Here is a 26,959-nt window from a genome sequence, read left to right on the forward strand (position 1 = left end):
CTTGTTTTGAAACAGGTGGAGCTAACAGGGCACAGTATCTTTGACTTCACTCATCCCTGTGACCACGAGGAGATCCGTGAGAACCTGAGTCTCAAAAATGGTAACGTATTCTTCATTGCGTTTTTCTTTTCTTTTCACACCACCTGGGAGGGGATCTGCCTTACCTTTGTCTGCAAATGTAGGACGGTTGGAACATGGCCATCATGATCTAAAAACACTGACATCCGTAAAAGACCCAGCAGAGCCTAGGAGATGAGACTGAGGGCCCTGGAAGGACCTAGTACTCAGAAGGATCTCTTGCTGGCTCTTCCTGGGGCCTGATGTCACACTCCTAGGGCACTGCTTCAGGTTAGGACACTGTCTCCAGAAGGTTTCATCACCTGAGCATCCAGCATCTCTGCCAAATGACACCACCCAAACCAATCAGCTCATCTGTGCCAAAATGTTCATGGGAACCGTTGTGGTTGTCCCTAAGACAGTTGTGTAACAGACTGCCCCAAACATAGTGGCTTAAACAGTACTTTTATTAGCTCTCGTGATTCTGCGGGTTCTGCGGGTGGTTCTTTTGCTCCATGTGATGTCAGGAGGCTGGACTTGGTGGGATGACCAGAGGGTTCGCCCACACCCCTGGGACCTTGTGGCCGGTAGCTGGAGGCTGGGGCTCAGCTGGGATGCAGGCACGGCTGGACCTCCCTCTCACTCTGTGAGGTATCGGAGCCTCTCCCTCTCCACATGGGGTCTCCAGGGTAGCCAGACTTCTTACACGGCAGCTCAGGGCTCCCCCAAAGTGCAAAAGTAGAAGCTGCCAGGCTCTCCGAAGGCTTAGTCCTGAAACTGGTACAGCACCACTCTGCCCCATCCTGCTGTTAGAGTGAGTTACAGGCCAGCCCCATTCACTGTGGGAGGGAACTACAGGAGGCCCTGAATACTAGGAGATGTAGCTCATTGGGGCCACCTTTAGAGACTAGCTACCCCGGGAGCCAAGGAAGGAATCTGGCCTCCTGGTGATAAGAAATGGGACAGGTAGCTTTTGATGGAGAAGAGATTTATAAGGTCTCGTGCACTGCACCCTCCCTGTGGGGCCTCCAGCAGATGCCAGTGGATTGAAGGGCCTATACAAGCAGAAAGCGCTTTGCAGTGACAATCAGAGCCTGCTGTTTCATCTCTTGTAACGGGGGACAGTCAAGCAAAAGCACAGATGGGCATATTGTCAAGTGGACTGAAGCTTTGAGAAGAAGGGGACTTAATGGCTTTCAAGGTCCCTTCTGAATCTGAGAGTCGATGTCTGCCCTGGGCAGGTTATGCCCGAGTCTATACGTCCCCTTTTCTGTCTCTCACCTGTCACTGCCATGGAGCGTGTGCTTGTCCAACCTGAATGACAGAGGCAGTGCTATCAAGCCTGCAAGGTTTTGCTCTTATTACCACACATGCTGCAAAAGCAGACACTTCATTGGCCCACTTCTACCCTTGTTACAGACCGAGCCTGCAAAGCGCAGGATTACCACCACCTCTACCCACCCCACCACGGCCTCCCCGCCCAGCGCCTCTGCTCTCCCTCCCGAAGGCCACCTGGCTCCGGGCGTACACAGGCTGGGGAGCACTGTGGGCTGTTCACTGTCTTCTCTGTGCCGCTCAGAAACTCTTGTTCGGTTCTGTGAGGAAGGGGCTGCCAGAGCTTCTGAATCCCTTTCTAAAACAGGTGCTGGAAGCCCAAGAAAACCAAAAAGTCTGTTAATTTATCTTCTCTGCTCTGGAAACCCTTGGGCCCTTGGGTTCTCCGTCTTAGTTCAACCTCTGACCCTAGTCTCAATCTGATTATGTGATCTGAACCGAGTCACTTCATCGCTCTGTTTCTGGGAGTCTTTCTTTTCAAAGTGACAGTATTGGACCAGGCAAAGTCTAGGACCTTCCAGCTCCCAGGTGCCATGATTCAGCAGGACTCTACCCTGTTGATCCGAGTGGAACTTTAGATCTCTTGGTCTCTGTGTTGAGGACTTGGGATCCAAATCAGTGAATCAGCAAAGCCTTTGAAGGTGCCGACCTGCATGATCTGTAAGCACAGGGTTAGTGCGAGCACCCAGGGAAAGATAAGGCTGTGAGGCTGGTGTGGAAGGCTTTGAAGGCCAGGAATTGGGCCTCGATCCTCTTCCTTGTAGACAGAGGGGAGCTGGTGGAAGTTTTGGGGCAGAGGTGGAGTAATCTGGTTGGAGCTGTGTTTAGAAAGATTAACCAAATGGCAGAATGGGGAAGACTCAGAAGTTAACAGGTCAGGAGGCCACAGCCCTAACCCATGTCACAGCCACAAATGAGTCCTTCTCAGCACCTGAGCTGGTGCTGGTGCTGCGTCCAGGCCCCAAGATACAGGAATGTCTCACGATGTGCAAACCCCACTTGGTGGGAATTAAAATTGTAGGAAGAAACATAATTGAGTATGGGAGAGATGGTTTTATAATCATGATGGAGAATATTCTCTCTTTAAAAAAAAAAAAAGATTCACCATCTGGTCTATTACTTAGTGGGCTCTCCTAGGGATGTTGAAGATAAATTCAAAGGTGCCACAATTCATTCAACACACAGTGATTTGGGGCTGTGTCACCCAAATAAGTCACAGCCCCCTGGGGGTTCAGGTTCAGAAGCTGGTGGCCATGCCAGAGGGAGGGGTGTGATTATTTGAAACAAGGCTCTGATCTGTTCTGAGATGCTGGGCAGGGGGCAGGAGTGGACCTTGGAAGGTCCAGGATGGCAGAATCTAGACATGGACAGGGGGGCTCAGCTGGTGCTTACTGCATTCATCACTTTTTTTTTTTTTTTTAAACAAAAAGTGGGAGAGGTTCCGAATGGCAGGCTATTTGGAGACTATAAGGAAGGAAGCGATCTTGTTTGTCTTGGTGACTTATTTAATTCTGGCTGAGAAAGGATATGATCTGTGTTGAGTTAATCCTCAAGGTGAACTTGCTCCCCACAGGAGATTTGGACCAGCAGTCTCTTCTTGAACCTTGACCTATGTCACTTTAGGGGAGAAAGCAAATGGTGCAGGACCCTGAATGCAGCCATTGCAGGGTGAAACTAGGGCACTGGAGGGACAGGAATGAAGAAAAGACAGGGGTGTCTAAGGGACATGTCCAACCCGAGAGGCTTATCCCCTTGGAGTAATTGTGGCCTCGCCCAGACCGTCCCTTGGAATTCCGTCTCTGGAACCTGGACCCGCCCCGGGAGAGGTTTGCTGAGATCACGGCCGATGGTCACTCATCGCCTGGCCGCTCTGGAGTGCGAGGTGCAGTGGGAGGTAACACGCTGGAACAGCCCTGACCCTTCAGCAGTGGGAGACGGGCTGGAGATGAGCGAGCCTTGGTCCACAGCCAGGGTGGCACGGAGCATTCAGGGAAGGCTGTGTGTGCTCAGCCGCGCCTCGGGGAACACACACACACACACACACACGTGTTGCCCTGAAAAACTGCCCCCCCTCTGAATACAAACATGAAACTTCAGCTGGCTCCCCTCCCCATCTCTATCCAGGCTCTGGTTTTGGGAAGAAAAGCAAAGACATGTCCACAGAGCGGGACTTCTTCATGAGGATGAAGTGCACAGTCACCAACAGAGGCCGCACCGTCAACCTCAAGTCAGCCACCTGGAAGGTAGGACGTCAGGCCTGGGTTGGAGTACTGAGTGCGCCCCCCCCCCCGCCCCCGCCCCCGGCTCTCGGCTCCACGTCTGACCCTCCGCGGCTGGTCTCCAGGTCCTGCACTGCACGGGCCAGGTGAAGGTCTACAACAACTGCCCCCCTCACAGCAGTCTCTGCGGCTGCAAGGAGCCGCTGCTGTCCTGCCTCGTCATCATGTGTGAGCCCATCCAGCACCCGTCCCACATGGACATCCCCCTGGACAGCAAGACCTTCCTGAGCCGCCACAGCATGGACATGAAGTTCACCTACTGTGACGACAGGTGGGGCCCGGCGGAGCGCACGCGCGTGTGTGTGTGTGTGTGTGTGTGTGTGTGTGTGTGTGTGTATCATCAAATTACTATTCCTATTAGAAGGAGAAATAAGGGAATATTTATCAAACAGGATCCATGTTATTATAATAGATTTTAATCCGAGCAAAAGTCAATTTGTGTTCCCTTAAATAGCATGGTTAAAGCCTCCAAAATGAGATGTATTAGCTTGGAATCTCTTTGTCAGCAGCCTGTGGTCAGGGTGTGGGTCTGCGGCATTAATGTTGTATTGCTGAGTGCAGGTCACTGTTTCATCCCATCAGTGCCACCAAGGGGTTCCTCATACCATATTGGGCTGTCCCCTGTTGTCACAGCAGAGCTGATCTGGGGTGCCGCTGCTGTCATGGTGGATCGCGGTGGTGTGTACATATTCCTCCACATACGTGTCAGGCTCCTAGGAAATCTCCAGGCCACTCTCCCTCCCCAGGAGACGAGGGTCTAGAGATCTCCATTAGCAGCCCCAATTCAGAGGCCAGCTGGGAGATTTGGTTTCTGTCCTGGAAGCTGCTCTACGGCCGCGTGGCTCCTGTTGTGTTCTTTTCAATGAATGAGCTCTTTCCTCGGCCTTTGCGCCTCCTGTGTCACCTCCATTCCAGCCACTGTCCAGTCTACTTTGGAAGGCTTTTCAAGGACGGGAACTAAGCCAGACCCTAACCCCCAAAGCCAGGCCTAACTGGAGATTCTCTTATGAGAGAACGCAGTGGTTAAGAGCCTTGATTCAGTGAGACGGCCTAAGTTCCAATCCAATAGGAAGTGTTTGGTGTTAGCTGTGGTCCTCACCCTAAATTGCTTCTTTATTAGAGTAGTTGAAAGAGCACCTAAGACTGCACATGTAATCCATGTCACTCTAGTTTCAGCTTGAGGAGAGGCTCGAAACAGGTGGGGAAGAGGCTTGGGTTGTTGTGGAAGGGGCGGGAGGGACAGCTCTGACTCCCCCCTGCCTGTCCTCTGCCCTCCCCTCTGTGCCTGGGCATTGGGAACATGGGCGGATCGGGAGGTGGAAGGAGGAAGACAGGGAAGGATAGATGCCATGGGCAGTGGCTGCCATCAGAGAGGGAAGGACAGGCCAGGAGCAGGGGCTGGGCCGGGCAGGCCTGGCTTGAGGAGCTGCCACTGCAGTCTGCTGACTAGTGCATGACTGGAGGTGGCCTTCAGGGATCTCGCCACCTGACCCCAGATTTCAGCGGTGTCCAGAGTCACCACGTTTGCCCAGAGTCATAGTTTTTGTGGCAGCTCTTTGCTGCTCCAAGCTCTCCCCTCTCCCCTTCTGGGGTTTCTCCAGAAACCCTGAGATCTCAGCTTCCCCTTCTCTGTAACGCAGATGAGAACACTGCCTACACCTGTCTCACAGCATCCGCGTACGATGAGATGATGGCTGTGGAAGCGTACGATGAGATGATGGCTGTGGAAGCGCTTTGAAAACCACAAACCCCGTAACTGATGGGAGGCTTTTTGTTCCTGCTGATGTCTTGCTCCCTGTTTTTGCCCTCCCCCAAAGCTAGTCTCCCCACTAAACTCAAGGGGCCAAGACCACTTCTGGAGGCATGTAGAGGCTGGGGGCCTGGGAGAAGGAGAGACCACCAGCAGGAAACTGCCTCACCTTCCCAGCCAGCAGGAAGCCAAAGGCCCCAGGACAGAGCTCCTGCTCAGCGGCCCCCAGGCCTGCCCACCTTTCTCTCTTCTGCTGCATGTCCCATGGGTGTCTAGATTTCTTCATGGGTGCGGCCCTACTTTCCAGGCTCAGCTGAGTTTCTCTCCCCTGATTCTAGACTGCCCTGGTGTTGGCTGGTGCCACTCCAGGTTTAAGAACTTTTGTAAAAGTGTCCTTGAGTCACTCCTGTCCCCATAGTGCTGGATTCAAGGCTCTTGGAGGTAGTGCGTAGTTCCAGATGTAGAAAGAAGCGCTCTAACCTCATAGGGAGAAATGTCACGTGTGAAGACTTGTGTCCTGAAACTTTGACACAGTCAGCGTTTATCATGACTGTTCCTATTGTCATTATTGTGATACAAGGATAATTATGGAGAGAAATTATTCCAAAGGCAGGCACCTGAGAAATCCACGCTGTGTGTAAGGTTCTTTCTCAGAGGTAGTCTTTGTATTCCAAGAACCATCCTGGGCAGAAGATACAGTTTTGTAATGTGCACCCCTCTCCGTAACCTTCTGAGACAAGAGAAATCCTGCTGCGTAGCCCGCGTTGTCTCCAGCTTCGAGGTGGGGTGGGGTAGGGTGGTGCGGTGCTCCGCATGCCTTAGCCTTAGAGCGGCTGGAGCAGTGCAGACAGTGAAAGCTGCGTGTGAAGTACAGCCCTAATGTGACCCCAGAAGCACTGGGAACACCCTACTGTCCTAGAAAATAACTCCTCATCCCTAGATAACAGAAAAGAAGGATTTTTTTTTTTTAAACTTAAGACTTTGATCCTTGTTAATGTGAAGGGGAAAAAAATCCTCTGGAAAGGGTAATTTGAAGTTATCCCTCATTCATCATCTTGTTTTGAATGAATTTCAGGTCGTTTCTTGAAAGCATCTAACCTTTGGGTAAAAGGAAGAGGGGGCAATAACATGAGCAATTGGGTGCCTAAGAGTGGAGAAGGCCCTCTTCCCGGAAAGGGGAGGGGCCCTGCACTGACTTCTTAGTTTGGTTCAGGGCTGGTAGGCAGAGTCAATCCCGGCTTGACGGGACCTGTGATTTAGGGCTTTGTGACTCAGGGTGTGGAGGGTGATATTGCTTATAAGGTTTGCTAGACACAGTGCACTTTCAGCAGGATCTTGCCTTTCAAGAAACCTAATTCCATGGCCCAAACTCTGAGTTCAGAGGCGCTGGAAAGATGGATGCAGAGGCATCTAAAGACACAGAGTGCTGTGCCACACAGAAGTTGTGTTTAACGGATTAGCAGATTAGTTAACAAGGGCACAGACATGGCTTAGACAGTTTATAAAGTGACTGTTTTAAGTCCTTAATACCTATGTGTTATTTCTCAGTTGCCTTGATGAAGACTAGGATTTTTTGGTTTTGGTAGCTTGTCTTGTTTACACTTGTTTTATTGGGATGGGGAAGGATATACACATATTCATACTCTCTCACTCTCTCTCTCTCTCTCACACACACACACACACACACACACACACACACACACCTCTACCAAGATCAGTGCTTCAAAAACCAACACTTACATATCATAGTGGGGTGGGGTGGGGGGCATTGCATTTTAATCAGGGAATTCACTAGATTTAATGACATCTGGCACACATGAGGGGCTGCGATTTCCCATAAAGGGGATTATTTTCCTAATGGGAAAGTTAGGAAGAATCTGATGAAAATGTAAGGCAAGTAGAACCCACAAAATCACTTTTGAGGCTGTTTGGTACATTTTCTTAGATGTATTGAGACCATAGACATAAACAAACAAAAACAGAGAAGGATCATGGAGAAAAAGGGGAGAACAGAGAGGAAACGGGGGAGCGACAAATAAAATAGAAAAGAGTAATCTTGTGTGTAAGTCTCAGGTTTCCCAAATCAACTGAACCTGAAACAACTTATTCTGAAACATCTGAAGTTGAATAAAGGAATGCAGATGATTCAAAATGCATTCATCCTGCTTCTCTTAACAAAGGGTCAGAGGACCACGTCAAGTCCTGTATTAATGATCTGAAACAGCAAATATTGTTAGAAGTGAATTCTGTAACAATTTATGTCAGTCACACTTACGTGTATATACAGTCAATTGCTCTAGATAGGGGGAGTAAAGTTGAGTAGCAGGTTTAAAGAAGAGTATCCTGATTATCAGTGTAATGGATGATCTCGTCTCCATTTACGATTCAAATAGAGGTGTTATACTCTGTCTCCTAAAATGAGCAGCCAATTAATGAACTGTGATTTATTGAGCATCTGCTATATATCTAACCCAGTGCCAGAGACTAATTATATCAAAGAAGAAAAGAGATGATTCCGGATCTCCAAGAGTTTGAGACACGAGCAACTTAATGAACCATTCACCCAAAAGGAAGACAAAAATTGTTCTCAAGTAGTTTAACTTTAAAATGGGGGTGGTTCTGGGGCTTCTCTGGTGGCACAGTGGTTAAGAATCGGCCTACCAATGCAGGGGACACAGGCTCAATCCCTGGTCCAGGAAGATCCCACATGCTGCAGAGCAACCAAGCCCGTGTGCCACAACTGTCGAGCCTGCGCTCTAGAGCCTGCAAGCGACAACTACTGAGTCTGTGCACCGCAACTACTGACACCATGCGCCGCAACTACTGAAGCCCGCGCGCTCTAGGGCCCGTGTGCTGCAACTACTGAGCCCGCATGCTGCAACTACTGAAGCCTGTGTGCCTAGAGCCCATGCTTTGCAACAAGAGAAGCCACCGCAATGAGAAGCCCGCGCACCACAACGAAGAGTAGCCCCCACTCATCGCAAATAAAGTCCGCACGCAGCAACGAAGACCCAATGCAGCCAAAAAATAAATAAAAATTAAAATTAAAAAAATAAAATGGGGTGGTTCTTAAATTCACGTGGAGGCGCCATCTAGTGGAGAAAGAGAATAACGGAAAGAAGCCAAGCCATCAAGGAGAGTGGGGCAAATCTCTAATGCATATAATCCCACTGTGATTTCGTGTGTTTTATGGGTCTTCCTGTATGTTAGAAATAAATTGTAAAAGCAAATTATGTGGATGAGAGAAGTATCACTGGGGGAAAAGTGATAACAGTAAAATTTTCAAATTAACAAAGAGGGTCCTGTAATTTTCACAGATAAGGAATTTGAGGGCAACCCTGTTTTGTCATTGGGTTAAGGCAGTGTAGGATGTAATAATTTCGGGAGTTACAGTTCGATAAGATGCCTGCATTTCAAATTCTGTGGATCAAATCTGTGACGAATTCTATTTATACAAAGAAGTTGGTAATCAAATTCTATTTATACAAAGAAGTTGGAATTCTATTTATACGAAGAAGTTGGTAATGACAAAAGGGAGGAGATAGTTGAGGACTGTAAAGAGGCTGTCAATAAAGTTATAGAGAGCCATGAGTTGTAAAACACACGCGCATCAAAGCACCTGAAAAGCAATAGTGTTAAAGTCTGAGAAGAAAATAGACTGACTTTGGGCAAACTAATAGTAAAAGATTATATACTTTCATTGTGTACTGAGATACATTTAACAAATTATTTTACTTTTTTTTAGAGGATAGGTGGCATCTTTAATTCCAAGTGGTCTTTCAGACTCTGACACATTACATGTCATTTTTAGTCTCGTATTTAGTGTATTCTAAATATTTTTGCAGACATACACAGTAGTCTCTCTTTACCTATCTTATGTAAGATGGTATAGTATATTTCTTTAAATCCCTGAGCTAGAAGAAACTTTAAATGCTCTCCTTGTGCATCTGTGTCTCCTCCAAACGACGATGTTCTGAAATCAGCCCTAAGAAAGTTTGAACATATTTAGGAGAAATGCTTGTATATCGTCCTGTCTAATCTGCTTGAAATTCTCCTTGGAAGAAGCAGCTCTACAAATCCTTTTTGGAATTTATTTCAAAGTGTAATAGATCTCACAATTCAAAAATTATTCCCCTGTGCGATCTGCTTCTCTCCTGCTACAATTCAAGGCACATTTCCCCTTCTTGCTTGTGGGTTTCAAGGTAATGAAAGGCAGCTGTGGCATTTGGTGGCACTCAGGGTCAGTCCAGGATTGAGCCAGGGCTACCCTCCTATGTATACTATGAATACACCCCAACTGTAACACATAACACTGATAGGATGGAAATTCATTATCCATTAACTGTGGAGCTGATTGTATAGATATTCACTTAACTGTGTACTCCTGGAGGAGAACACAAGGCAAAAGTATTGTTGTTTAAAGCCAAGAAAATCTGGATAGAAATATATTAAAACAAATGTCATTGAAATCTGTGTTAGTGAATAGTTTGGGTATTATTGGGGAAATGCAGTTTCAAAGCTAAAAGCACATACAGAAACCTAAATGAGGGGAGTCAAGTGTTGCCTTGGAGAGGGCATTGCCAGAAGGCCGGAAGGAAAGAAAGCAGACCTTAATAAAAGGATGGTTTTATTAGCAAGCGCATTCTTTGGAAAACAAATAGGTGGTTAGGAAGTACTTTAAACTTTTATTCTCTCAAATAGTTTAAATGCTCTCTAACCTTCCACGATTCGTTTACTGAGTGAATCCTGTACTCGTAGGGAACAGGGGTAAAAACTGCAGCCAGACCTTGTCTGACTCCAGGCTTGGCGTGTGAAGTAGGGAGCTTGCTGCCTCGTCCCTCGTGGGCGGGCGCGTGATGGAGCCGGCTGAGGCCTGAGCTGCATTCCTTCTGCCTAGGAGGCCACACGGCACTGACACTGCAGCCCAGCCGGAGAGCCCATTTCTCCCTAGCGCTCAGCCACAGGTAGTCCATGTTGAAAAGGGCCTCGCCACATTTTTAAGGGTAAAGAGCAATGGACGAGCAGTAACTGTCATTTTACATTGTGAGGCAGACCTGACTCTGAAATCCAGGGCCCAGCTGTCTGACCCACATATTTCCTTGGGGCAACAGTAACTTCAGATTTTAACCTGAAAGTTCTCTAGTTTCTTTTTTTCTTTCTTCCTTCTGCCTCTGCCTCCTGGGGCTGCCTGTCAATGTCTACATTTCTCTGCTCACCTCATCCTTGATCTGGTTCTTTTCCTACTTTATTATTAAACAGGGACCTCTGTGCTTCTCATTTCTGAAGTCTGCTGAATTAAGTCCTTTCGTATTTTCTTCCCCTTTACAAAGAGAACAGCACTACTGAGCTGACTTTTGAAATTTATGGGTGACCCCAAACTGATTTTTTTTTTTTCCTCCAGAGTCAGGGCCCCTTAATTAGAAAGAAAGAAAGAAACAAAGTTCCCCTGCCCCTGGTGAAGAGAGCAGATGAAATGGTGTTATCACAGCCCAGCTCCCGAGGCTTCCCTGGGACAGAGGGAAATGAGCAGGGAGGTGCCTTGTGTGCCGTGGAGGCCAACCCTATAAACAAACTGGGTTCGTTAGCCTCCCCGCTGGCGTCGGCACGCCTGCAGATTGAGGGCAACGACCATTAGCTCTGAGTTGGGGTTTCCTGGTTTTGTAAAGTCTGACCAGTCGAATGTTCTTCGATTGTGTTTGGGGTATGTGTATTTCCCAGTTTTTATAGTCGTCTGTTGAAAGGCATGAAGGAGGAGACGTTAAATATTTATTTTAGTTGACAAGATAAATGAAGGCTGCTACTGGGAAGAGGGCTGGCAATTCTGAAATCGAGGTTTGTTTGTCCACTTCCAAAACATGCCTATTGTGTGCCTCTGAATGGATGGCACATTAATTAGATTAAGAAATTTTTTATTTGGGGCTGATCATAATAAACATTTACTTTGAGCGTCTTAAAAGATTCTAATCTTGAAAGAAAGTGTAATCTCTTCATGGAGTAGAGTCAGATCTTTCCCAGAACCAGCCTCAGTTTTGAGGGTCTCTAGGAAACTCTAGACCTAGTTCAGGAACAGAAGTAGCTTATCTGGCACATTGGTGAGGCTGTAAATGGCCAGCCCATTGTCAGCACAGCCCACCGGTGCAATTCTGGTTCCCAGGCTGAGGCTGAAAGGCATGGGACCCATCAGAAAAGCTACGTGGGTGTAGGAAACGAAGGGCCTGCGCTGTGCGGCCGTCTGCTTGTTCTCCCTGACTCTCCACCTTGGCTAAGGTGCCATGAATGCCAGCCCTGGAGGTAGGCCACTGAGGAACGTGTCTGTTGCCGATGAGTTCAGAGACCTCTCTGCTCAGGGCCAGGTGAGGGGACAGATCCTCCTGGTCTGAGACCGACTGGCTGGTGCAGGTGAGCTGCTGGAATCTCACTGGAGAAATCTCCCCTGAGCTAAATCAACGGAGACCTAAGCTTCTCAGCTCCGTTGTGTTGCCCGTTGTTTGACAAAGGCTTTAACCCCCAAGTCTCACCTAGGCAGAGAATTTGCCTCTTCTCTGCCCACTTCAACACCAGACACACCTTACGGAATGGAGAAAGGATGGATTGAGCATCCTGAGGGCTGCGCTGAAGGCTGTGTGTGTGCACCGTCGTGCACTGAGACAGGTGACCACGCTCGAGGAAGAAAAGTGGGCCGTTAGTGCCCAGGTTCCTTAGCAGTGCTGGGCTAGACAGGGCTCTCATTGTACCTTAGGCCCCCAAAGGCTATCAGTCCATTGGTCAGCTACTCTAGCATTTACTGAGCACCCGTTGTAGCGGAGGCCAAAGGAGGATGTGGTCCCTGAGCTCAGGGGTTGGCAGCCTAGGACGTGGAGAGAAGCATACATAACTCCTTGTGACACTGTGTTGGCCTGTTAGGACTTGACGAGAAGGGGCAACCTGGAGAAAGCTCCAGGGACAAGGCGAGACCTTGAGCTGGCCCTGTCACCGTCAGGGCTCCGAGAAGAGAAGGCCTCAAGGCTCTGCGGCAAGCGTGGGTTTGCCAGGGGTGGGAACTGCGAGGAGAGGGGTCTACCGGGGAGGGGGGACCTGCCGTGCTGCCGATCAGCTGCAAATCAGACTGCTTGGAAGATGGAGACAAGACCCTGGAGGCTTAGCAGTTAGGTGGAGTTTATTTACTCTGGATGTGGTTGGTCCTAGGTAAGCTGGAGATGCTTACGTAGAGGGGTGACAGAATGGAAATAATATTTTAGGATGATTTCGTCTGACCTGTGCAAAACCCGTATGGAGCGGGAGAGAGGAGTAGAGACAGACCAAGGAGCCGCGGACGGCTTCTGCTTTCCTCTCCACATTGTTCCTCTCCAGCGTGGACAGGTGACAGGGCTGTGCCCCTGGAGTCACGTACTCCAAAACAGAGCTTGTAATGATGAGGATATAGCATCACTTCTCGCTCATGATAGGCTAAGTAAACAAGACGGTGAGCCCATTAGAAAAAATGTGAGAGACCAAAGATGATGAGAAATAATGTTTAGGTATGACGTGGGAAAGCAGCTAATCGGGTGGTTCTCGGGCAGGGCTTTGCTTGTTTTAAAGATTCCAGCACAGAGCAGAGGGTCCTCACAAGTTAAGTGATCCTTCACGGTTCTCCACATTTGCCTTTTCTCTGCCCACTTCCCATCTAAGGCAGACACCCTACACGGAAGCTGCCTATTTATCAGAGCATAACGAAGAGGCACATTTCTTAGGACTATGATTTTGTATCTGTTCCTCTCGGCACCTCCTGCCCTCCCTCCTTTCCTTGAGATAGCAAGAACAAGTAGAACCCATGAAGGCGAACCTGATGTCTAGGAGGTATCTGAGGTCACCAGACAGGACCCGAGGGGAGAAGGTTTAAGCACAGACAGGGCTCTACCTGCCTGGGTCCCTCCTCAATCCATGGTTAACACACGTGCAGAGGCCGCCTCCATGCTTTTCCCAACTTGGGACCACATGTTGTCACTTTTCATTTATATCGCCCTCTACTAGAATAATCTGGAATAGTCAGGATGTTCCCATTTTCGTTCTTGCTCTGTCCCCGGACACTTGTGTAGACATCAAGCAAACTGTCCACCCTCTCTGCTCCCTTGTCTGCAAAGACTGTGGGTAGGGGGCAATGAGAGCCCCTTCCAGTGGTCACTGGAGCAAGGCACATGTGTCTATTTGGGGGTGGGAGGTAGGGAGCCCCTGAACAGGTGCTTTTCCTTCCTCCCCAGACACAATCCTGGAAGGGCAGGAAGAGTGGAGGTTCAGTAGACCCATAGTTGCAGGTTGACCACCATGTTGGTTGTTGGTTTTTTCTTTTGTTTGGATGAATGGTACGACCGGGACGTTCGGACTGTGTTTCATCGAATGTGTGCCTTTGAATTACCTTCTACATAAAGGTCCTTGAGCCCCTGCTCATATTCATATGGTCTTTCTCTTCCCCCTTGCTTTTTAAAAAAAATTTAGAATCACAGAACTGGTTGGTTACCACCCTGAAGAGCTGCTTGGCCGCTCAGCCTACGAGTTCTACCATGCACTGGACTCAGAGAACATGACCAAAAGTCACCAGAACTGTAAGTACCAGGAGTGCCCTATATGTCTGTGGAATCTGGCCTTGAGTGGGGTGTGACTGGTGGGGAAGGAGAAGATCCAGTTGCTTCCTTCACAGAGCCATCATCTGGTGTGGCAGACAAGACTCACGCCCACAGGATGGTTAGAGAACCAGGGCTGCCACCATCCTGTGTGACGTGCTCGTGCGAATCAGGAAAAGGGCGCTTTTGGTAGGGGACACACAAGCACACCAAGGCATACAGCCTGGAGAGTGGAAGGTGGGCTGAATCGCAGTCCCTACTTACCACCTCACCGAGCACACTTATGCAGTGAACAGTCTGACGCAGCAGCCCCGTAGGGTGTAAGACAGAGTGCAAGACAGTGTGTAATCAACTTGGGTTATGCGCTGTAGAAACACGTACATCCATTCAAAGAAGAGGGCTGGGAGAGTTCAGGAAAAGAGAAGACAGGGCGCTCGCGTTGGACCTTGAAGGACGGGGGAGCACTGGTCTAAACAGAGGTAGAGGGTGTACGACACCCACCTAATAGACGTGTCGAGGGGGCCCTGGTTTTCCAAGAGCTTGCCTGCTGAATCAAGAGAACTCAGTTGGGGAAGGCCGTCCGGGCAACCCAGTAATGGCGTGTGGAAATTGTGCCTTGCAGCTTGAAAGAAAACCTGAATTATGAAAGGATTCTAGAACAGGGCTGTCCAGTAGAACTTTCTACAATGGAAATGCTCTTCATCCGCGTAGTCCGTATGTGAGCTATGCCATATATTAAATACGTCTAGTGCAACTGAGGAACTGAATTTTTTAAATTTAGTTTTAATTAAATATAAGTAGCCACGCTTGGCTAGTGGCTACCATACTGGACAGGGCAGTTCTAGTGCATTTCAGTTGACTATGTTCCCAATTAAGGCTTCCCATTTGCAGGTGATCCAAGACAAGTTTCTTGGCTCCATACAGCCCATCAACATGCAAGGACTATGGGTCTATAACCCTATACCTGGCCTACTGGGGGAAATAGAAATTGATAGGATTGATCCCTGCCCTAAGGGATCTCACTTCTGCGGAAGAAGGAGGGCTTTGGGCTCCGTGGGAGCATGGTGGTCCATACCTTCCGCCTCAGTATCTAGCATAGCGTTTGGTACAGTACAGGCACTAAATGAATGACACACCCAAGGGCAAAAAAAACGTATTTGGGAAAGAATGCTTCAAAATAAGTGCCCCCAGTGCAGATCGGGGTGCTGAGAGGATTACAGAAGGATTTAAAATGGGTAAGTCTGAGAAGATTCCCAGTGGCCCTTTTGGTCTTGGACTCCAAGGATTAGCTGTGGCCTTGGAGTGGCAATGAAGAAAATGGAAGTGCAGTTATTTGTCCATTGTTCCTAAATCCACCCATCTATCCCAAGGTTAGGACACCTGAAGTTCAGATCAGCAGGCCATAAGCTGTATAGAAGCACAGTTAATATTCTCTTAAGGAATGAGATCTTCTCTTTCTAATTGGTTTCTCTGCTTCGTCCTCATGGCTTTCGGGTTAGATCCAACAGTGCAACAGGGCCCCTAATGATATCTCAAAGAAGTTTCTCATTGTGTTCTCCAGCAAAAAAACAAACCATCCGGCTTCCCCATTCCAGGGACCCAGGGATGCGGGAGGGAGGTGGAGGTACTTTTCTGTGCCCATGGATGTGGCCCAGCTCTAGCCTGCCCCAGCTTTGAAACTGTAGGATGTGGCTCTAGCCTCCACTCTGGGATTCCCCATGCTTCTCTGGCCCATGGCGGTTTCAGCTCCCAAAGTCATGCTGGTACTGGGACTCAGGGACCTGGCTCTGGCCCAGCTTACCCAAAGATTCCCAGTGCCTGGCTTTCTGGGGCTTCCCTCCTTTAGATGTAAAACTGGGGAAAAGCCTGTCCTTCCTTCTCAGCCAAGGGTGAGTCAAAGTAGAGGACAATAGCAAAAGTTTCTGGAAATTCTTGCAGGACAGTATTGTGCTTTAGCTTCTGGGGTGGGAAAGTAGAGGAAACTACTGTCAAAGAGAACAAAAATGATGGCTTCTCACTAGGCCTATGAAAGAGATTTTTTTTTTCCTTCTCTTAGAAAATCTTTGATCCTTAAAAAAGAGCTGGGGTAAAAAATTGTCATATTAGTTTTCTGCTGAATCCAGGGGAAATATGGTGCAGATTTATTGAATCTGTGGTTTTAAGCATTAGGCACACTTAAAGGTAATTCACAACCCAAATGGAAATCACAGGTTCCCGTCTTCCCCTGATGGAGCCAAGTAAAGCAGTTCTGAGCTCAGAGGCCTCTGCTCAGCCAGCCTGAATCCAGCAAAGGGAGATGTGCGTGGGGTGGAAATTGGGTTAATGCCAGCTGAACACAAGCATCTATTTCTCTTTCACTTTCCCTCTTTTTCTGTCTCTCAGTCTTTCTCAATCTCTCTCTGTCTCTCTCTCTCTCTGTCCCTCTGACTCTGTCTTTCTTGTTGGGTTTATGCAGATAAAGTTGCACCACAGACCCACACTCATACTGTGGAATAATTGGAGGCCCGGGCTTGAGGCTCGTCCAGGTTTACACACCAGCATCCCGAATTTATGCACGTATGTGTGTCTTAGCCTGTGAAAGTTTACCGTTGAAATTACTGGGGAAGCTCAGACCTCAAACCAAATTTAAATAATTGAAAGCCATCATTTCCAAATGGGTTAGTAATTTATACATTGTTACCCTCAGAAGGTAAGGGTTTGGGGGAAGGGGGGTTGGTTTCTCTTTGTTGTGTGAGGACATTATGTGCTCTTAGGAAAACAAGATTAAAGGCCATAAAAAGCCTATCTACCAAGTAGCAGGCCCCTCACCAAGGCTGGCATTAATGAGCAGATGATTAGAAAGCTGGCGTAATTATATTCTACTGACAGAGCAGGCCCTCGCCTGCAATCGCTAGAAATGCAGTTAAAAACCTTTGCTCACTGCACTGTTTAATCAAAAAGAATAAGATCCCTGAATCTTGTGTGCATTAAGAATAAGTTAATGAGTTAATGAATAAGTTAACTCCAGGTACTTGAAATTGTGCAAGAATCATGTCTCTTGGGCATAGGAGCCTCAATGGGGCAGATAAAGGGAGATGAGGGAGGACAGAGTTATTTCTTTGGCCAAAGGGTCCATGATGGTTTAGGACAGCAGCAACCACCAATTCCATCTTCCTAGTGAAGTGTTGCCCGGGGGCATGTAGTAGGAGGGCGCTGTACTGCGGGCCACAGGCTGTCGAGTAACCCAGACTGTTGTCCTGTGTGATGTAAAGCAGGTCAAAATCCCTCTGGCCTTAGTCCCCTCATGTTAAAAAAGATGGTATCTGTCTTCCCTACAGCACAGGATTTTATTAAAAAGATTAGACAATGATGATATGACCACTTTGGAAAATAACTTGGCTGTATATTATAAAGGAAACACATACTTACCCTATGACCCAGCCATTGCAGCCCTAGCTGCGCTCACACTGTATGTCCATGCAAAGATTTGTACACAAATGTTTACAGCACCTTTACTCACTATAACCGAAAACTGAAAACAATGCAAACATCCATTGACAGGTGAATGGATAAATTAGTTATGCTATCTCCATGCAGCGGAATATTACTTAGCAATGAAAAGCAAACCAGGAATACCTACAACAACGTGAGGGCTCTGGGAAACATGCTGGGTGGAAAGAAGGCAGACACGAAAAGAGCTCTTGTATGATCCCACTTACGTGTGAATGGAGAGAAGATCCTTTCTATGTATAGCAACAGAAAACAGATCAGTGGCTGCCTGGGACCAGGGCTGGCAATGGGGATTGACTGTCAAGAGGTATAAGAAATTAGGGAGGTTGGATGATGGAAAGTTCTATACCTTTGATTGTGGTGACCGTTACAAGGGTCTGTACAGTCGGCAAAACTCATTGATCTGTGCTTAAAATGGGTGCATTTTTTATTGAAGGTAAATTAAACCTCACCAAAGTTGACTTTTTTAAAAATGCAAACAAAACCAAAAAGACTGAGGACCCTTTAATTTGGACTATAAGCCTGTCGACTGTTTCCACGAGGGGGCCTTTTAGCAAATCACTCTAAGCCTCCGTTTCTTCAGATGGAAAACAACGAGGTGATACTAACCCTGAAGCCGCTTTGTGTGCCAGGCACGGCTCCAATTCCTTTGCAGAAATGAACTGATCTTACGAGATGGTTTTGAACCCTGCAAAGCAGGGTACAGGTGTAACTTATGTGTAGTATGGTTACAGGGCTTCCTGTAGCTTGGAGGTGCTTGTTAATTTCTGAACAGGAGGAAATGTGCCAAGAAAAACATAAATGTGAAGGATTACAAGCATGGTTAGTACGAACCGAGCTGCATTCCTCAACCACACAGTGTGGTGAATGGGGAGTGATTCCTGAGCCTACACGGAAAAGTGGGGAGGTTTGTGACGTTTAGAGAGTCTGCATGTTCTCCCGCAGGGCCCCTTGTGACGTTATCTACAGACGTGTCCTGTAGACGTGACAGGGCCTGGGCGCTGTACATGTTAGTGACTTTGGAGCAGAGGGGCTTTTCCTATACAGCATCTGTCAGTGACATTCAGCCACATTTTTGTACCTGATAAACCAGGCAGGCAGATCTGGTCCTCAGTACAAACAGCTATGGGACACTGGGTACTAATAATTATTATCATTACTGTCATTATTATCAGTACTCCATTTTGCAGATGAGGAAAACCGAAACCAGGATTTCCTAATCCTGCCAGCATGCTTCTTTCTGTGTGATTTGGGGGTTTCTGAGACTAGAATTCAGAAGAATGAATTCCCAAGAAGGAAAGTAAATGGGCAGTTCAGAAAGCTATAAGAAATCCTAACATTAGTAAACTTTCATTTAAAGGGACTTGTTGATTCTTTTTTTAATGGGAGCAGATAGAGCATTCTGGACGGGGGAAGAGAGCAATCTGGGATGCCGGGCCCTTTCCCCGATGTTTTTATAGAGTAAAACAAGTGTTAAATGAACATTTAGAGCACTCTGGAAGAGGAAAGACGTCATACGCAGGCAGCCTAGCTGGGCAGCTGGGAGGACTTACCAGGGCTTTGACGAGGCTGTGTGTAGAGGCTGGCGGGGGGCTTGCTGCTGCCTTTGCTGTGGGTCACAGACTTGCTGTGGCCCCAAAGGCGGCAGGTCTGACGGATGACCTGGAACAATCGAGGATATCTGGGGGTTTCTTTAAACTGCCTTTATTCACAAGCAGAGTACCGATGGTGGGCCTGCTACCAGTGGCTGCCCGAGGACAGGCGTTCTCCACGCTGCTGGAAGTGCACCCTACCGCCCGTAGTGTGAGGCAGAAGAGGCTCGCCCGTTCCCTGCGTGCCCATTTGTATCCACAGGGCACCCCAAGGAGAGCCTTCCTCTCATTGACCTTGGGGGGGAAGGAAGGGCAGGTGCTGCTCTCGGTTTCTGCTCCCAGCTGAGCCAGGGGTGAGCCAACTTGTCAAGGGCTTGGTGATGCCACTCCCTCACAGCCAGCCTAGGGAAGTCAGTTAACCTCTCTGGTTACTTTCCTCACGTTTAACATGAAGAGTTGAGCGAGATGCTCTAAGCTCCCATCCAGCTCATTCTCCCCCATCTTTCCCCTGCACGCTGCCCTCCCCATGGGGTCTTCCTCCCCCACCTCCTGACCTCAGGTCCCATTTCTCCTCCCCTAGTGTGCACCAAGGGTCAGGTGGTGAGTGGCCAGTACCGGATGCTTGCGAAGCACGGGGGCTACGTGTGGCTGGAGACGCAGGGGACGGTCATCTACAACCCTCGCAACCTGCAGCCCCAGTGCATCATGTGTGTGAACTACGTCCTGAGGTGAGCATGTGAGGGCCAGCGGGGAGGGGAAACAGGCTGGGGTGCAGGGTGCTCCTGAGACCGAGGACACAGCCCAGGAATGCCGAGCCTCTCAGAACCTGGCACCACGTCGGCGAGCTCTTTTGCAGTGGGCGTCCCGGGAACAGTGAAACACTGGGATTTCCCCTTTACAGGCTTTTTCTGCCCCTTCCCCCTTTGTCATCTGTCATGCCTCTGACCCACGTGGGGAGGCAGCTAGAACACAGTCGTCACTTAAGTGCTTTCTGAATGGGAACCAAGGGAAGAGAACCACTGTTACTTTTTGGGAGAAGATGTAACACCTTTGCTCGGTAGCACCTGGGAAGAAATCTAGAGAAAGTCCTTGCTGGGGTGCAACAAAAGCAAAAGTCTTCAAGTCTCATGCATACCACGCAGCCCACGTACGATATTAACACAGCATCCAAGACAGATACATACTCAGTGGGTGCTCTCCGCGTCGCTAGCTCCACGACTCCAAACTTCCAGTGCACGGTTCTTTACGGAACGCCAACACACTGTCCATACCCGTGTTTTTGTCTGAGAGGCTTAGCTATCAGGACTTCCATGTGTCTGGAGAGTAAAAGAGTTTTGCTGGAAAATATGGACGGTCTGAAGCTCGCTCTTGTCCCACCAGTGAGATTGAGAAGAACGACGTGGTGTTCTCCATGGACCAGACAGAGTCCCCGTTCAAGCCGCACCTGATGACCATGAACAGCATCTTTGACAACAGTGGCAAGGTGGCTGTGTCTGAGAAGAGCAACTTCCTGTTCACCAAGCTGAAGGAAGAGCCCGAGGATCTGGCCCAGCTCGCACCCACTGCAGGAGATGCCATCATTTCTCTGGATTTCGGTGGGTGCTGCTTAGCTGAGCCAGGGCCTGTCAAACCCTCTTGGGGTGGGGGGAGGCCTCCCTGGCCACAGCTCTTCCTTAAGCAGAGCTGCCATGTGCCTTCCCTGAGTCTTGCTGATCATCCGTTGGTGGCCAGACCCTATGCTGGGCACGTGCACTCACCGTAGCACAAGACCCGTCCTGTTTCTGACCTCGTAAAGTGCTGAGCGGGGGCGGGTGGGGGCGGGGGTGTTCTGGTCGATTCTGCACCATGGGGACGGGGGAGCCTGAGACGAGAGAGTGGGGCAGCGAGGGATCTGCTCCGAGGCCACGGGCATCTTTCTACAGGGTGGGCAGATCTCCATCTGCACCTTGAAGGACAGATTGCTTGTTCAGGCAGAGGCCTGCTAGGTTGATATAATGTTGGGAGAAATCCTTCCAGAAACGTGGATTGAGAAAAGATTCAGGCCCGGGAGTAAGCCCTCGAATGCACTTCTTTAAACGTTTGCCTGTCCCACGGGGATGTGAGTCCTGGTGGCCCCAGCGGAGTTGTCAGCTCTTGCCCCACGCTCTGAACACGGGAAGCCCCTTCTTCCCCATGTTGCAACCCACGGTCACCGCCCCCTCCCCCGCAGCCTTGCTGTGGCCGCTCAAGGAACAGCTACACCTCCCTGTGCTTGCTCTGGACTGGCTCAGCCCCCGTTAAGTGTGTTGTGAGAGGCCGCCGGGGAACGGTGACCTCAGCGAATCACAGAGAGCAGCCCTGGGACAAGGAGTCACGCAGCTTCCCAGTTTCGTGGCAGTAATGAGGCAAACTGCCCGGTTTTCATAACCTCCTCCTCTACGTTCTGGATCGCCCTTCAGGGAAGAGTGGCTCCTAATAATACATTCCGTCTTTGAAAATTAAAGGCTTCAGCAGGGTGTTCCCATGAAAGGGAGTCTGTACATTGAACCCCAGCCCCAGTTGAAGGCCCCTTTGTCCCAGCGAAGCCTCAGCACACGGCGGGCCGAGCCCCAGGCACGCTGCAGGCCCCTTTGGGATCACTTGTGCATCCTTCGTGCTTCTTCTGCCCTGGGGTGAGGCCAGCAGTCGGGGGTGCGAACCAAGCCAGGCCCTTGTCTCCACAGGGAGCCAGAACTTTGAGGAGTCCTCAGCCTATGGCAAGGCCATCCTGCCACCAGGCCAGCAGTGGGCCGGAGAGCCCAGGAGCCACGGCGCCCACACTGAGGCCGGGAGCCTGCCCGCCTTCACCGTGCCCCAGGCAGCCGCCCCGGGGAGCACCACCCCCAGTGCCGCCAGCAGCAGCAGAAGCAGCAGTAGCTGCTCCACGGTGAGCGCCCCCTGGGGTTGAGGCCATGGAGAGGGTGGGCTCCTCCTCTGGCTGCTGCCGGATGGCTGAGTGGACAGGCCAGACCCAAGTCCTGCCCTCCTCCTACTCGGGAGCCCCCTAGGGGGGCTGTGATACTTACTTCACGCATTAGAGCTGTGCACTTGCTCTCAGTACCCATCCACCCCCATCTATGTGATCAGGTCCTTGAAGACAGGGGCCAAGTGGCACACAGCTGTGAGCCCCGAGCTCAGTCCCCATGCAGGGCAGTAACCATCCTGCTGGGGGCACAGAGCCACACAGTTTGCAGAGCCCGGCCAGCCATGCCTCTATCCTGTTTGCTGTTCAAGACAGCCTCACTTTATGACGAGGAGACTGAACTCAGAGAGGCTCACACAGCTCCTAGGGCGTGGCTTCTTTATTCCATGGAATAGAGTTGAATCTGTGGGTCCAGAAACATATTTCTCCTTCTACCTTGGCCTTCTGGGGAAGCCGTAGCCTTGACTTGGTCACCTTCCTTCCTGGCCCCCCAGCCCAGCAGCCCTGGAGACTATTACACATCTCTGGATGACGATCTGAAGATTGAAGCAATCGAAAAGCTCTTTGCCATGGATACAGAGGCGAAAGACCACTGCAGCACCCAGGTAGGTGGCCGTGGGGAAGACTGGAGTGGCGGGCCAGGCCGACCAGCTGCCGGTGGTGAAGGCTGAAGTCTCTTCTTGCAGCCTCAGCCCTTTGTTGCAAAGACTAGTGGGAATGCTTGGCCCAGGCCACAGTCCCTTAACTGGGTGAGGGTGCAGGGAAACGGAGCCTGTGGTTGTCTGCTTCTCTCACTTCTGCCCTCTGCTTTACCCGTGTCAAATCCGGTTCTTCTACTTTTAACCCTCGATATATTTATGTCCTCCTAACTTGGATATTTCTTAATGCTCATGAAAACGAAAACTACATCTGAACCCTTTCTTTAAGGATCCCTGCCTTTAAAAAGCATACCCGGATGTATACGACTTCTGTAAGCATAGGGAACAATTATTCCCTTTACAAACATTTCCGTTTTAGGATTCTTTGAAATAACTTATTTTAAATGCATTTTAAAATGACATCGGACAAATTTTTGTTTACACGTAACTTTTCAGAAACTTATTACATAAGGCCAAACGTCTTGTAAAACCTGTGTAAACAGGCTAGGGTGTGGGTAGATGGGTCCCAAAACCCAAAGGAAAATCATTCATCCCCATTTATTCATCCAGATTTCTGCCTTGCCTCCTCAGTTTGTATCTTTGTTCTGCAAAGCTTTCCCTATTTCTCCCCTGCACGTTCTTCTCTGAACTCCTGTGAGATTCATTACTTAGTATTTGGTTATCACTGTCTGCTTCTGCTCTTTAACCATTCCAGGTGGTTGTAATCAGCTGCCTCCTCCCAGTGAGGCCAAAACGTTTATTTTTCGGCGTCTGCTTGTGAGAATTCCCTACGGTGCCCATCATGGTAGTGGGAACCTGCGGGTCCATGTCTGAGTCCTTGTTGATCAGAGTGAAGGTCCCACAGGTAGCACTGGGCCATGGTTACCCTATGAGCAGTCCACCGATACACCCTGGGCACGTGAGGTGATGAAGACAAAGCTGCCCTTGGCCCCCCTGGGAGCCATCCCTGCTCACCGGAGTGGGCAGGGATGGCTTCGTGGAAGAGGTGGTGCCTGCCCAGCGTGTGGGAGTGAAGGCTGGGCTCGGACTGGGAGACAGGAGAGCATTTTGGGCTAGATGGAGGTGGTGGCACCAGGGTGTGTGTGGAAGGATGCCTGAGTGGAGACTCAAATGACTGGGGATTGGTGGCACAGGCTGAACAAGGGAGAAAATGCACGGGAAGCTGCGGGAGGAAGGCCCCTGGCAGGGGTGGGGAGGACGAGGGGCTAAGTTGGAACAGTATCCCTGAGGCAGCGCCAGCTGCTCAGCCGCTTTGCCTGTGGTCTGTCTCCCCTCAGACGGACTTCAATGAACTGGACCTGGAGACCCTGGCACCCTACATCCCCATGGATGGGGAGGACTTCCAGCTCAGTCCCATCTGCCCCGAGGAGAGCCTCTTGCCGGAGACACCCCAGTCCACCCCCCAGCACTCCTTTAGTACCATGTCGAACATCTTCCAGCCACTGGCCCCGATGGCCTCTCACAGCCCCTTCCTCCTGGACAAGTATCAGCTGGAAAGCAAGAAGATAGAGCCCGAGCAGCGGCCTGTGTCCTTCATCTTCTTTGACGGTGGGAGCAAGCTGTCCCTGCCACAGTGCTGTGGCCAGACCTGCACCCCTCTCTCCTCCATGGGGGGCAGATCCAACACACAGTGGCCCCCTGATCCGCCCTTACACGTGGGGCCCACGAAGTGGCCCAGCGAAGATCACGTGGAGTCCTTGGGGGCCTCGCCCTTGGGGCCCCCCGTCACTGCACCCCATCTCTCCGTGTTCAAGAAGAGGTAAGTGGCAGAGACCCTTGGCTGCTTCAGCGAAGGCTGTGCTGTACAGGGAGGGGACAGCCAGGTGCCCCAAAAGGCCCCCCGCCCCATCACCAATTCCCACTCCACAGGGGTCTCAGAACTCTGAGAGCTCGGGCTTTAGGGGACTCGCCCCTAGGTACGTGAGGCCTCGAGTGGGACACGTTTTATCTGGGCTGGAGGACACCACGAGGGACCTGCGGCCAGGGAGAGAAGGAGCTTGTCCAGGGCCCTGAGCACTAGTGGCTCTGCAGACCACCCCTCAGAGCGCCTTGTTTCACGCAGAGCCGCACGATACCCACACGCACAACACAGAGGGGCGGTCCCTTGGCTCGGCCGTGCAGCCCGGTTGAGAAAAGCAAAAGGATGCCCGTGCCTTGCCCCTGCCTTCGGCTGCCGGGGTCCAGCACACCCTCCCCCCACAAGTCCCTTCCACCCACTGGGAACTCACCTCAAGCTCCCAGGGCTCTTGCCTTCTACAGAGCCCCCTCCCTGGTTCTCGGTGGGGGACTGTCCGGGCAGGGGCAAGGGGGCAGCAGCAGCCCTCCCAAAGACTGCCGTCACGGAGCTGGGCGGCTGCAAACCAGGACTGGAGGCTGCCCGGGTACGGGCGGGCACGTGTGGAGGGAGGTGCAGGTGCCCTGCACCTGCACCGCCCCTCCTCCAGGACTCTGCCCTTGGGGTCTTGGAGCCACCACGGCCATGAGTGTTCGTTCTGGGGGGGGCCCTGGGTGTGTGGGGCTCCAGACTCCCTCACGCGCATCTCTTGGGCCTGGCAGGTCTGCGAAGGGCTTCGGGCCTCAGGGCCCAGATGTGATGAGCCCGGCCATGGTCGCCCTCTCCAACAAGCTGAAACTGAAGCGACAGCTGGAATACGAGGAGCAGGCCTTCCAAGACGTGAGCGGGGTGAGCGCCGCCCTTGGGGAGGCTGGCTGGGAGCGGGGGCTGAGCACAGAGAGCCAGGCTGGCTGGGGCGCTGCCCACCTCAGCCTGCTGCAGTCTGAGGACCTGGGTCTCTGGCCTCTCCCCTCACCCTCTGCACTTCCACACCCAGGGGGATCCACCAGGCAGCAGCACTTCACATTTGATGTGGAAAAGGATGAAGAGTCTCAGGGGCAGTGGGAACTGCCCTCTGATGCTGGACAAGCTGCCGAGCACAAACGTCCCCAGTGGTGAGCACAGGCCTGGGCCTCCTGGGGCGCTGGGGGAAGGCGTGGGAGGGGCTCCCCACTCCCTCCCTGCCCCTCCGAGCCTTGCTAGGACAGGAGGGTGTCTCTGCCCCTTCCCCCCTTTCCACTCTGGCCCGGGTGCTGCCGTCAGAAATCTCTGGGCTCCTTGTGTGAAGGAAAGAGGGACGTTGGGGGCATCATGGTCTCTCCCCTCACTGTCTGACATTGGCCTTTCAGATGAGTTCATCCGAAATCCCATGAGAGGCGGGAGCCAGCCCCTGAGACACTTAACACCGCCACAGCTGCCGTCTGCTGTGAGCCCCGGGGAGCCCGCCAAGAGTGGGTTCCCCCCGCATTGTTACACCCCCCAGTACCAGGACTACAGCCTACCAGTGGCTCACAAGGTGTCAGGTGGGTGTGCTCATGAATGGGGGCACCGTTCCAGGGCCTGCTGGGTTTGGGAGGGTGGGGGCCAGGGGACGGACAAGGCAGTGGTTCTCAGCACCAGGATGAACCTGCTCAGGAAAGGCAGCTGCCTTGAGAAGGGCGAGCCCTCTTTTCCCCCCAAGTACTGCAGCAGGGGCTGGAAGGCCACGTGTCCACAGGGCTCGAGAAGGAACCCTCCACTAACCAGGTGCCACCCGGGGCTCTTCCACCTTAAGAGCCCCCGAGCCTATGCCTGCCTTTCGCTCAGTTCTTCACGTTACCGCCTACCGGGGGCATCGCTCTGAGCTCAGGCAGGAGCTGAGCTGAGGACGTGCTGCTGGGAGGGGGGCCAGGCTGCTCTGGGAAGACTCACCTACTGGACCTTGCTTTCTGGGAGGACTGGCCGCCTTAGTCTGTTACCATCTTGTGAAATGTAGATGTTGTCACGGAAAGGTTGCTATTTAAACATGAACATGACTTGTAGTTTGGGTGAAATATGTTGGACCCCTGCCCTAAAAAAGAGAAATTTCCTCAGCAATATGGTTTGGGGCAAACTGCTGCTCAGTGCTTCAGAGCTTTAGAGTCACAAGACAGGCCTGGGCTAAAAATTCTGCTCGTTACCAGCTGGAGGACGGAGCAGGCCACACATTTAAATAAGAGGCTTGCATGTAAAGTGTAGAGTTCGTGGATATGTTTGCAGTAAGTGGGAGCCAGCCCTGCTGTGCACCAAGTAGTTTCCTTGAGTGGAAACTCATCCTTTTCAGGGGAAAAATATTCTTTTTTAAACTCAGGTCGTTTCTTAGGGTAAAAGAAGGGGGGACTAGAAGGGGCTGGTGAGCAAGTATCCGTTGCTACTGTGGTGCTGCAGAGAGGCGTGAGACCCGCCCC

At 50.8% G+C, this 26,959-nt stretch overlaps 1 protein-coding gene and 1 long non-coding RNA gene across 7 annotated transcripts in view; one reads left to right on the top strand and one right to left on the bottom strand.

Moving 5' to 3' along the window:
• EPAS1 (endothelial PAS domain protein 1) overlaps positions 1–26,959 on the top strand; it is an 88,631-nt gene that overhangs the window by 58,524 nt on the left and 3,148 nt on the right. The window contains exons 4-15 of one of the 2 annotated variants that reach the window (XM_024753625.1): positions 16–100; positions 3,517–3,635; positions 3,737–3,942; positions 13,894–14,000; positions 19,680–19,827; positions 20,480–20,694; positions 21,802–22,004; positions 22,535–22,645; positions 23,977–24,458; positions 25,256–25,382; positions 25,531–25,648; positions 25,883–26,056. In XM_024753625.1, the coding sequence (XP_024609393.1) occupies positions 16–100; positions 3,517–3,635; positions 3,737–3,942; positions 13,894–14,000; positions 19,680–19,827; positions 20,480–20,694; positions 21,802–22,004; positions 22,535–22,645; positions 23,977–24,458; positions 25,256–25,382; positions 25,531–25,648; positions 25,883–26,056 (2,095 nt within the window). The remainder of the gene's footprint in view (positions 1–15; positions 101–3,516; positions 3,636–3,736; positions 3,943–13,893; positions 14,001–19,679; positions 19,828–20,479; positions 20,695–21,801; positions 22,005–22,534; positions 22,646–23,976; positions 24,459–25,255; positions 25,383–25,530; positions 25,649–25,882; positions 26,057–26,959) is intronic. The other variant, XM_024753626.1, reaches the window with a different exon arrangement.
• LOC112405271 (uncharacterized) overlaps positions 24,458–26,959 on the bottom strand; it is a 138,425-nt gene continuing 135,923 nt past the window's right edge. Inside the window, exons 3-5 of one of the 5 annotated variants that reach the window (XR_003004301.1) lie at positions 26,445–26,583; positions 24,928–25,331; positions 24,458–24,673 (exon numbers count right to left, since the gene is read on the bottom strand). This is a non-coding gene — a long non-coding RNA (uncharacterized LOC112405271). Of the gene's footprint in view, positions 25,332–26,050; positions 26,161–26,444; positions 26,584–26,959 lie in introns of those variants that run through there. The other 4 variants (XR_003004303.1, XR_003004300.1, XR_003004299.1 and 1 more) reach the window with 4 other exon arrangements.

This window comes from Neophocaena asiaeorientalis, unplaced genomic scaffold, assembly GCF_003031525.2.
Source record: "Neophocaena asiaeorientalis asiaeorientalis breed wild unplaced genomic scaffold, Neophocaena_asiaeorientalis_V1.1 scaffold171, whole genome shotgun sequence".
Lineage (NCBI taxonomy): Eukaryota > Metazoa > Chordata > Mammalia > Artiodactyla > Phocoenidae > Neophocaena > Neophocaena asiaeorientalis.